The sequence below is a fragment of the Phocoena sinus genome, chromosome 4 (genome assembly GCF_008692025.1).
Source record: "Phocoena sinus isolate mPhoSin1 chromosome 4, mPhoSin1.pri, whole genome shotgun sequence".
In the NCBI taxonomy this organism is placed as follows: Eukaryota; Metazoa; Chordata; class Mammalia; order Artiodactyla; family Phocoenidae; genus Phocoena; species Phocoena sinus.
The window spans coordinates 73,133,225-73,145,125 of NC_045766.1; the positions used below are offsets into that span (position 1 = coordinate 73,133,225).

At 47.1% G+C, this 11,901-nt stretch overlaps 1 protein-coding gene across 1 annotated transcript; it reads right to left on the reverse strand.

Moving 5' to 3' along the window:
- Nucleotides 1-991: 991 nt before the first annotated feature.
- On the reverse strand, nucleotides 992-11,410 carry MUC20 (mucin 20, cell surface associated). Its single transcript, XM_032631295.1, has 4 exons — nucleotides 11,257-11,410; nucleotides 6,092-7,387; nucleotides 2,822-2,913; nucleotides 992-1,325 (listed from the first exon to the last, which is right to left on the reverse strand). The coding sequence occupies exons 1-4, from the start codon at nucleotides 11,354-11,356 to the stop codon at nucleotides 1,257-1,259; spliced, it is 1,557 nt and encodes a 518-aa protein (XP_032487186.1). The 5' UTR covers nucleotides 11,357-11,410; the 3' UTR covers nucleotides 992-1,256.
- Nucleotides 11,411-11,901: the final 491 nt, after the last annotated feature.

Consider the following 11,901-nt stretch of genomic DNA (forward strand, 5'->3'; position numbering starts at 1 on the left):
TGATGTACTGGGACTAGATAGGGAGTGGGGGGAAAAGGTAGAGACAGGGAGGCTTGATAAGAAGATACTAGTTATCCAGGTGAGAGATGATGGCAGCTTGGACCAGGGTGAGAGCAGTCAGTAGAGATGGTGAGGTGGGCTCATGTGCTGGGCATATTTTGATGACAATAGAGCCAACAGAATTTCCTCATGAATTGGATATAACATGTGAAAAAAAAAAAAAAAAAGAAACAGAGGAATAAGAAATAGTTCCAAGGATTCGGGCTCGACAAACTGAAGGATGCAACTGACATTAACTGAGATGAGGAAGATGCAGGCAGAGCACGTTTAGGGGTAAGGTTAGTACTCTGATCTTGGAAATGTTGAATGTAAGGTACCTCTTGGTGGAGATCCACTCAGAGCCACCCACGTGGAGAGGCTGAACATATACATTAACAATGGTTGTATTACATACAACTAGACAACTCCAGACAACTAGAGGTGGGATTTTAGACCTTTCTTTTTTTCTCTTCCCCCACTTCTCATTTCCTTTCCCCCCACCCCTTGGTTCTTTTTGAATTTCTCAAAACTTTAAATGCAAGTTTTACTTCTACAATAGAAAAAAAATAAGCCAAGTTTAATTTTTAAAAACAACATGACTTATGAGCTATGGGGGAGGAATAATTGAGGATTGCTTGTGTCGAAAACTTGAAATTCAAGTCCATTCAACAAGCATTCTCTGTGATCCTACTACAGGCCAGGTGCTCTGCTAGGTTCCAGGGATACCGAGATAAACAGATGTGGTTCCTGCTCTGAAGGAGCTCACAGTTCAAGAGGCTCTAAGGCCAGCCTCAGTCAGTGCTGTAATCAAGGTCCAAACTGAGAACCTGGGGAGCATGAAGGAGGGAGGTAGCAGTGAGGGTGCACAAAATTCCTGTACCATAAAAACATGACCCTGGGCCACACTGAGTGTAATTTTAATGTAGGATGGAAGCACACAGCAGGTGACAGATGGGTGATCAGGTCACTCTTTACTGAAACACAACACACATGCCAGGGGAAGTCCAAGGACATCTCTGGAACAGGCGAAGACCCCACCCCCTCCCTACACACGTACACCCAGGCATATGTGAGCCAGGGTCCCACTGCCATGACTGGGTAAGGCCGTGGCTTGCTGATCTACATGTGAACCTTCCAGCTAACATGGCTCAGGCCCAGGCCACAGGCAGCACTGCCCGCTTCCACACATGGCAGTGCCTGATCACAGCTGATGTTCTTCAGCCCCTCCTGACACGCAGCAGGGAGACTTGGGTGGGAGACATAAACGCATGCAGTTTACGGTTGAGCTGGTGGGCAAAAGGGAACATATTAGGAGGCCAGAAGCACTTTCTGAACCTCTTGCAGGCTGGGCATAGGCTAGGTCCTTCATGCCATTTAAACCTCACAGTAACCTTAGAAAGCAGGTAGTACCAGCCTCATTTTACAAGGAAGGAAAGTAATACGGAGTACCTTACTGAAGGTCACACAGTTAGGAACTGGAATTCACACTCAAGTCTACGTGGCGCTCGTGCTTGTTGTTTGTCTGACCCCTGAGCCTTTCGCCAGTGGCCAGCTCCCAACAAGAACTGACACCCAACACTTGCATGGCCTGGTTCTTGCACCTCTGCTCCTGATCTGCTCCTATCTCCCTGGCTTCTTTCTGACCCCTGAAATAGTTTCCAGTTTGAAGGGCTCAGATCTGACATATCCTTGGCTTCCTTCTTCAACCAGGATTCACACTTGCTACTTGGATTATCCATGTGCAGTGGGAATTTGTCACTTATTTGGCTCTCCCACTTAAAAGCCCCATGCCATGTTCAGGGACCTCCTTATTATGGGAGTCCTGATAAGCCCCCCTTCCACTAAGAGAACTTCTAGGGTCCAAATATTCCCTCTTCCCATCATCCCCTGGAAGCAAGATGGGGGCACAAGAGTTATGCTGAGCTGACTCATTCCAACCTTCCAATGACTCACACCATCCCCCCAAAACCCTAACCCTAGAATTCCACCACTAGAAGCTTTGTCCAGGGATCTGGCTTTTAGGAGAATTTTCCCAACTTCTACAAATATAATCTGGGTCCCCATCTAGAGCGTACATCTATGGGGTTTTTTTTGTTTGTTTTTTGTTTTCTGTCTAATATCCCTATTTCCTTTGGGACCTTTCCTTCCCATTCCATGTGGTTCAGGTCGGGCTGTCAGTCATGGTGACCCTTCCAGGTCAATGAGATCCGTCCTTCCCTAGTACGATATGCAGATCTTGGGAGAGGTAAGTGCCTTGTGAATCTAGGGCTGTCACAGCCACATTTCCTTACATATGAAGAGACTCTGAGGAACGAAGGGAGCAGAGCTAAGAGGGGGAGAGAAAGAGAAAATCCTGATGATCCTGTTTGAGCTTCTGGATCCAGCCATAACTGAAGCTGGACAGCCACCTCGGTTTCTCAGCCAATACCTTGCCTACTGTATAAGCTATGATGAGTTGGGTTGCCGCCACTTGCAACTGAAGTCCTGCCTATCTGCCCATTTATAACATTGACCTTCTCCCAGGGGCCTGAAAGCCTGACCTTCCTAAAGCCTGAGGAAATTGGGATTAGGGAAAGAATCTTTTTTTACATAGCAGAGAAGGGGAATACAAAAACAGGCAGAAGCAAAGCCAGACAGGGATTTTTAGATCTCACTCCTAATACTCCATAAGAAACTACACCCTCCCAAGTGTACAGTATCTTCTGTATCCTGGAGATCTTACCCAGGGTCTCCAAGAACCTCTCACTCTCCTCTACTCCCCGGCACAGAAAGTGCCACTCACCTGCTGCATCAACCTCTCTGCCACTCTGGGGGCAGTGAGGTCTTCTGGGGAGGCCACACTCAGCCTCAGGAGGAAGAAGCCTCCATCCTCACCTGCAAGTTGAGAACAGTGGGAAGATGAAAATATGGGTAAGTCATTTCAGGAATCAAGATGTGAACTGTGCTACCCAGTCTCTGTCCCCACGCTGCATATGTGTGCTCACACTCGTGTGTAAATGAGTCTGTGTTCACATAGGATCTTACCTCTATTCACTGCAAAGAGAAAGGATTCCTTCTCTCCAGTAACTGGACCCATCGTAGTGTCTTCCCAACAAGAGGGAAGGAAATGATGGCTAGAGGCCCCATCCACATTTGGAGAAGTCAAAAGAGTAGTGTGAGGAAGGAGAAATGAAAGTGGATCTAGAATGTTCTCAAGGCCTGGAGGCCTGGATGGGGCTGTTGGGAAAGGGGCCAGCCGGGGAGAAGGCTGCAGAGAGGCTGGTCTCTGAGGGGATGCACTCAGCCGGTGCTTCCAGCTCCAGGTTGGCAGAGGTCTTTCAATCCAGCCTTCCTGACTTAGCAGCTTGTAGGCAACTTCCGTCTTTTCTTGAGCCCTAATGTGCCTGCCTTTACCTGCCACATTTTAGTCATTTCTTCCTGTTAGAATACTATTAGAATTGATCCAGCAATTGCACTCCTAGAAGTTTATCCTACAGAAAATAACACACATGTGAAAAATGTGCTATTTACTGCAGTGCTGTTTGTCATAACAAAATACTGGAAAAGACCTAAATGTCCAAAAAGAGTCATGTACCACAATATTCATTGCAGCTCTGTTTACAATAGCCAGGACATAGAAGCAACCTAAGTGTCCATCGACAGATGAATGGATAAAGAAGGTGTGGCACATATATACAATGGAATATTACTCAGCCATAAAAAGAAATGAAATTGAGTTATTTGTAGTGAGGTGGATGGACCTAGAGTCTGTCATACAGAGTGAAGTAAGTCAGAAAGAGAAAAACAAATACCGTATGCTAACACATATGTATGGAATCTAAAAAAAAAGTTCATGAAGAACCTAGGGGCAAGATGGGAATAAAGATGCAGACCTACTAGAGAATGGACTTGAGGACATGGGGAGGGGGAAGGGTAAGCTGGGACAAAGTGAGAGAGTGGCATGGACATATATATATACTACCAAATGTAAGGTAGATAGCTAGTGGGAAGCAACCGCATAGCACAAGGAGATCAGCTCGGTGCTTTGTGATCACCTAGAGGGGTGGGATAGGGAGGGTGGGAGGGAGGGAGACGCAAGAGGGAAGAGATATGGGGATATATGTATATGTATAACTGATTCATTTTGTTATAAAGCAGAAACTAACACACCATTGGAAAGCAATTATACTCCAATAACGATGTTAAAAAAAAAAAAGACCTAAATGTCCATCCATAAAACACTGGTTAAATAAATTATGGTAAAACAAAATACTGAGAAGCCATAAAAAAGAATGGCCTTGTCTCAGAGATCTGTGTTTAACACATGCTCCATTTGCATGAAAAGGAAGATGAGAGATATTATTCTATATCTATATGATATAGTATCTATGTCTATATTATATCGATATCATATGTAGATATCCTCCATCTTCCCTCTTATGCTTCCATATGCATATGTCATGTCCAGAAGAGGATTCACAAGAAAATCATACCATCAGTTACGGATGTAAGGAAAACTGGGGAGCTGGGGGACAGCAATGGGAGAAAGACATTTTACGGTGTACTCTTTTGTACTTACTCAATTTCAAATCATGTGAATGTATCATCTAATCAACAAATAAAAGCTTTTTAAAATAAAAATATATTAATAAATTGAGCCTTTAAAAATAAAAGCACAACAGGAGACTGAGTTTTGGAATCAAACAGACTTGGAAGTCCACTGTTACTTTTTTACCATCTTTAAATCTATTCCTCATCTGTCAGGTGGGGTGTAAGAATACCCACCTCATAAGGTAGTTTTGAAGGTTTAGTTAGAGGAGATAACATGCAAAGCTCATACAGTAGTTTACTGCCTGGCATCAGAGAGAAACTTCAGCTGGTGCCAATGCTCACTAGCTGTGAAATATTTTTATATCACCTCTGCCTGGAATACAAAAGATATTCAGTAACGTGGTTGTGATTAATATTTTTATTTCACCCCCCAAAAAAGGCAGTGCAAGCTGAGGATACTGCAGGGATGAGGCACGAGGAAAGAGTGATGGGAAGTGTAGGTGAAGGCTATAGGCTGACTGGGAGCTGGGCTGACAAGGCACCTCCTCTCCAAGAAATATCTGTTGTCTTAGAGATGTAGCTTTATTTATTTTTTAACATCTTTATTGGAGTATAATTGCTTTACATTTTTCTGTTAGTTTCTGCTGTATAACAAAGTGAATCAGCTATACATATACATATATCCTCATATCCCCTTTCTCTTGAGCCTCCCTCCCACCCTCCCTATCCCACCCCTCTAGGTGGTCACAAAGCACCAAGCTGATCTCCCTGCTATACAGCTGTTTCCCACTAGCTATCTATTTTACATTTGGTAGCGTATATATGTCCGTGCCACTCTCTCACTTTGTCTCAGCTTACCTTTCCCCCTCCCCGTGTCCTCAAGTCCATTCTCTAGGTCTGCATCTTTATTCCTGTCCTGCCCAGAGATGTAGCTTTAGACTCCCAAATCTTTGCCCAATTTATTTATTTATTTTAAGTCACCATTTATGGCCACCAATCCCAGCAAGTGCATCCAGTGAGCTCCATTTTCATGGGGTCCCAGCTGCTCAGAGGGCAGCAGTTTGGGCCAGATGCCCATATGGTATGGCCCTGGCTGAACCAGAGGCGTTCAGATAATGAGGGCTGTGTCTTTTAAGTAAAATTTGGGTCCTTGCCTGGTGCACAGTAGTTACTTAACAGTCAACTCCGTAGAATGGCAGAGATGGAAAGGACTTCATCGCAACCTCCTCCAGCAACTGGTGGAGAAACTGAGGCCCAGAGAGGGAGAGGGACCTGTTCTAGGTCACTCAGGTTGTTAAGGGCAGAGACAAGATCCCAAACCATTTCTCCACACTTTTTCCATACACCACCTTAATTCTGCTCGTTACTGATTTTGGCAAGTACCACTAGAAGATCATGAAGGGGTGACATCAGAGACAGGGCTCAGAATAGGCCCCCAGATCCTTCCTTTCTCCCTACTCCCTAAACATGCAGACTCCAAACCCCAAATCCCCAAAAATAACACATGGGGGAAGCCGCTCACCTGCAGTAACATCTGTCAGACTGGTCTGAGCACTGGTGGACGTGGCTGTTGAGGGTTTCTCTCCAGCTGTGCTGGCTATCTTCAAGGTCTTTGCAGAGGCTGTGGTCTTGGCTAAGGTGATGTTTGTTTCTTGACTGCTGTTGGCTGTAGCCGGATGGACAGAAGGAAGAGGGCTCCTGCTGTTGGGAGCGGGCGCACTGAATGTGATGTCAGTGGTAGAAGTCTCTGAAGGGGTGGAACTCATGATGGTAGTCACTTCAGACAGGCTGTAGACCGTAGCTGAGAACCTAGCAGGGGAAGTCACCTTGCCTACTGTTGACGCAGTCCCTGTGGAGATTGTAACTGCTCCTGAGACCTCGGTGTGGCTTGTTGTCTCAACAGAGAGGGATGAGTTTTCTTCCAACAGGTTCATGCTAACTGTCACCAAGGTTCCACTGGGGGCCGTGGCCTTGGCGGCTGTTGTTTCCATTTCCGTGGTGCTACTGATGGTGAGTGTGACGTCAGGTGTGGCTGATTCTGTGGCGCTGGCTGCTGACAAGGTCTCAGCAGAGGCTGTGGTCCTGGCGAGGTGTGATTTTGCTTCAGTGGAGTCAGGCAAAGCGGATGTCTCGGGGGTAGGCAGGGTCTTTCCTCCCGTGGGGCTGCGATCTATGTCTGAGGCCCCAGGGATGCTGGTAGTTGCTTCTCTTTCTGTAACACTGCAGTCGATCACCTCGATGTTGCTGATGTTGTAGGTAACCAAGGCTTTAGCCAGGGCAGCGATGTCAGGTGACAGGGCTTGTGAGGCGGTGATGGCTGGAACCGAGCTGTCAGAGGAAGCGCTGCTCTCCGAGGACAAGTCCTCGGCTTCTGTAGAGGTGTGAGCTAATTTCAAGAGGTCTACCATGATTCTCTTTGCCTCTTCAGAGCTGTCGAAATTGCAAAGGGTGTCAAAGGCGGCTTTTGAGAGCTCAGTGCTTGTGACGGTCTCAACTGTGGTCATTCCACGTCCCGCGGGGCTGCCGCTTGTGGCTGATGTCTCCATAGGAGTGGTCATCACAGCCGAGGACTTGGAAGGCATTATTTTTATGAGGGCCATGGTCTTGTTTTCCCTGTTCTCTGCTACTGAAATGGTGCTGCCTGGGAGGAAGGTCGTATCAGAGGTCTGGGTGCTTAGGGTTTGAGTTTCCAAAGAGATATGGTTTGACATAGAGGTCTCAGTGAGGTCAGTGGTCTGGAAGACTCCCTCTGAGCTCGTCCTGACCCCTGGAGTCACAGCAGGCACTTCTGTGTGGCCTGGTTCACTGGTGCTGGGGCCTGTATTGGGTAAGACCAACTTTGTGAGCTATGAGTCCCAGGGCACTGACTTCACACAAGCTCTTGTGCTTATGCCCTGGGCACTGCTGGGAGGAAGGTGGGGAGGGAGACTGCTTTTACCCTATTTTTCATCTATATATTCAAGGAAGAGGAGGCACTATTGGGAAGACCAGGCCCATGTGGCAGCCATGGAACTGGGATTGCCCTGACTGATGTCCTCTGATGGCCCACATGAGGCAAGCAATCCCCAGAATCTAGTTGATTATTGGTCTGAAACCATCCGAGTGAATGTGTAGGGCCAGGATCCAGCTTCAAGGGGGAGCAAAAAAGGCAGAAGACCCAAGTGAGCCAAGAACTGCAGAGCAGGGACCATGACTCTTAGAACTTTCTGGAAGAACCTTGTCACTTTTTTTTTAATGTCTATTTATTTATTTATTTTCTTATTAGTCATCCATCTTATACACATCAGTGTATATATGTCAGTCCCAATCTCCCAACTCATCACACCACCAACCCCTTGTCACTTTCCTATCAATTCTTTTCTCATCCAGTGACTGTTTCCCCATGGAAGTAAAACACTTCAACCACAAGAAACTTCTGTGGTTTTGTGTTGAGAGGCAGCTGCAGGGATTGGAGGAGAGGAATTTCCTGGACAGTGTGGGTGATGGCTGCTGCAAAAGAGGGAAGCAGGCAGAGCCCCCAGGGCTCTAGCAAAGGAAAAGGGCAAGCTGCCCACCCGCTCAAGCCTCTCCTGAACGTGGGCCTTAGACGGCAAGAATGGAACCCCAGAACGCCAGAAATGATGAACCCAGCGTCTTCCACAGGAAACAGGGAGCCAGGTGAAGCAAAACTGTACTTTTTAGAAAGATGCTGCTAGCGTGTCTGCCCAGGGCAGGACGCTCTGCTCACTGTACCGACACTCTGAGGTCGTGTGAGTGGAGGGCCAGCAGGCACGCATTGCCCGGGGGAGGCTACAGCAAATATTTAGGAGCTGACAAGGGTGCCTCTCCTGTCTACAGAGGGAGAGGGGATCTCTCTGTATGTAGGCCATGGTGCCTCTTGAGAAGGGTTGCCAGATTTAGCAAATAAAAATACAGGATGCCCAGTTAAATTTGAATTTGAATTTCAGATAAACAAGGAATTATTTTAATGACAAATTCTTTTAGTATGTGTATTTCTCATGTAATATTTAAGACATACTTATACTGATAAACCTATTACCTGAAATTCAAATTTAGGTGGACACCCTGTATTTTATCTAGTAACCCTACTCTTGGAAGGAAAAGATGAAAATATAAGCACCCTTTTTTGGGGTTCTTATAGTTTAAGATGGTCTTTCCTGAGACCTACTGGTCCCAAATTACCCAAGGGCCCAAAGGAGGGCCAGGACCATTTGCTCACCTCTACCTAGGGTGTCAGGACAGGTCCTCGGCTTGTCCTCTTGTGTCTCCCATTGGATAATGAAGCATCACTGGGCCAGGAGGCAAGAGACTGGGTTCTAGTCCCAGGTGTGTTGTCTACCAGCTCTGGAGTCTGACGATTTACTGGTGCAAAAACTGACTCTGTCCCCTACCAGCAAGGGTCTCATACCTGCCTTGCTGTGGGGGTGAGGACCAGAGGGGAAGGGGAATGGGGAAGCCCTTACATTCCAAAGCCTGCAGGGGGTTATTAAGCATCCCTCCCTGACCACGTCCTTTCAAGGAGTCACCTGAGAGCACACAACCTACTTTCATATAGCGAGAGTTTCAAGCTGTACCCACATGAGGATTAGGTGGTCATGGCACTCACTCTCATTACCTGTTCAGTGCGGTCTACCTACACACACAAACCACGCTTTTACAGAAATATACTTGCTTCTCTCCACTTCAAAGCCCGAGATACTTCTCTGAGCCTCTCAGTCCCCACAGGTGGAGGCAGAGCCCTTCTGCAGCCGCCCACACAGCCTGAAGCTCAAGCTGTGGGGTCTGACCACTGACCTCCCCTCACACATTTTCTTCCTTTCTTGGGAGCCTTGTGAGGTCATCTTGCGGTGAAACCTCCTCATGCTTCCCAAACCCATAACCTCTTCATCTCTGGAGCCCTCACAACCCCCCACCCAACTCTCTTACCCACTGGGGGTCTTCTCAAACAGAGCAAAGCCCACCCTGGCTCTTTACAGCTCTAGAATGCTGCAGCTCTCCTGACCCATTCCTCAAATCAAACTGGTGGAGAGGAAAACATCTGGACTTGGACTCTGAGTTCGAGTCCCCTCTCTGCTGCTTGCTCTGCTGCTTACCAACCTTGTGACCCGGCCAGTTCTCCCAGCTCCAAGCCTACATTTTCCCATCTGTGGAATGGAGCTGGGGTACCTATTTCATAGGATTGTGAACATTACATTAAATTAAACGTCAAATGTGCAGCACAGGACTTCCCTGGTGGCGCAGTGGTTAAGAATCCGCCTGCCAATGCAGGGGACATGGTTTCGAGCCCTGGTCTGGGAAGATCCTACATGCTGTGAAGCAACTAAGCCCGCAAGCCACACTACTGAGCCCACGTGCTGCAACTACTGAAGCCCGCGTGCCTAGAGCCCGTGCTCCGCAACAAGAGAAGCCACTGCAATGAGAAGCCCGTGCACAGCAACAAAGACCCAACGCAGCAAAAAAAAAAAAAAAAAATGTGCAGCACAAGCCTGGTAGATCATGAGTGCATGCAGGAGGCAGTGTGGTCCAGGGGTTAGGTATGTGGGGAATAAAAGCCTGGCTCTGCAGACAATTTACTTAATCCCAGTAAGAAGCCTCAGTCTCCTCACGGTGGGTGGGGGCCTGGACGAGAGTAAGAATGAGAATTGTATCTCTCTCACAGGCTTAACTGTGAGGATTAAAAGGATAGTGATGGCTGAGTAGAGTTGTCTGTGCGATACAGTGGGTTCTCATTAGTTACCTATTTTATACATAGTATCAGTAGTGTATATATGTCAAAATGTCATCAAACTGTATATATTGTGTTATAACTTTTTTCATTCAATAAAACGTTATGGGTATATCCATGTCAAAAAAAAAAAGTGATGATCACAAAGAAAAAAAAAAAAGATAGTGGTGGGAGTATATGGGAAATCCCTGTACCTTCCTCTCAATTTTGCTGTGAAGCTAAAACTGCTCTGAAAAATAAAGTCTTAAAAGATAACGCATGGTAATGATGTGTCAGTGTAGCTTCCTCGATTGTAATACATGTACCTCTCTTGTGAGGGATGTTAATAGCAGAGGAGGCTGTGGGGAGGTGGGCAGAAGATACATAGGAATCTCTGTACTTTCTGCTCATTTTGCTGTGAACCTAAAACTGCTCTAAAAAATAAAGTCTATTTTTACAAGAGATAATGCATGTGACAAGCCTCGCACAGTTCCTATTACAGATCAATGTTCATTCTCTTCTTTCATAAAAGCCCTGCCTCTCTCAGAATCCACCCTCCACAAGCAGCCTGTGACAGTCAGACTTTTCACACAAAAATGGGTTTTTGAAGGAAATCCATGCTAGAAAATAAACTTGGAGGAGAAAGAATCTTGTCAAGCCACATTCTTAGGCTTTAATCAGATTTATCACCAGCCTGCACCTCCCTGACCCCCACAATCTCCCCGCCTCACGTACTCACACCCTCACAGGCATAAAGACAAACCCACAGCAACCTCACATTTGTATGGACCGCAGAGTCCCACATGCTTAAGCTGACCCAGTGCCGTTGCATACTATCAGCCATAGTAATACTTCATGTATATAGCTTTATGGTTGATGATAACTAACCTGAGAGAGCTACCCTCACCCACAAAGGGCTGCAGTACAGAAGCTCTCACCCAGAGTTAGGAGAGAAGCCCACAGGCACCCTCTTGCCTCCTTACCTGCAGAGCTCCTAGGAGCCACAGCCACCCAGCAGAAGAAGAAAAGGGGCAGAGCCAGGCCCCAGACAAAGCCCATCCTAGCTGGGGCTCCGGCCACCATTGCTCAGCAGATCTGCCCACTGCCTCTTGCTGCCACCTTTTCCTGCTTGCTCAACCCGCGGAGCAAGGGCGGGCCACCTGCTTAGGTGTGGCTGGGTAGTTTCCAGGATGTAACCAGGTGACCACAAGTGCACAGGCTGAGAGCTGGCAGGTTGTGTGTCAGGGCTGACAAGGAGCTAACCCTCCTGCCCCCCTTGCCCACTGACACCCCCCTCTCTGAAGTTTGGTTTGAAGCTATGGAATCATTTCCACAGTGATATTCATCCCCTGGGTCCTGCAGGCAGGGAGGCCATGGAAGATGGTGTTTCACACACATTTCCCCCTTCCCACAGCCTTTCCCCCCTCCCTCTCCCCTTGTGCATGGGGCTTTGACTTCTAGTTGGAGAAACATGGATTTTATTCCTAATTCTAGACTTACTAGCTCTATAATCTAGGGCAAATTGAAGAACTTTCTGAACCTCAACCTCCTGATCTGTAAAATGGGCATAATCCTTACCTCACTGGGCTGTTTCATGAGGCTCACATGAGATAAAAAGGCTCTATGGG

Bases quoted from the DNA above. Each gene is read 5' to 3' on its own strand.
- MUC20 (XM_032631295.1), bottom strand. From the start codon at position 11,356: ATGGTGGCCGGAGCCCCAGCTAGGATGGGCTTTGTCTGGGGCCTGGCT. The intron at 7,388-11,256 runs GTAAGGAGGCAA...TACCCAATACAG, and splicing joins GGCTCCTAGGAGCTCTGCAG to GCCCCAGCACCAGTGAACCA. The intron at 1,326-2,821 runs GTGAGTGGCACT...TTTGCCCACCAG, and splicing joins CAGAGAGGTTGATGCAGCAG to CTCAACCGTAAACTGCATGC.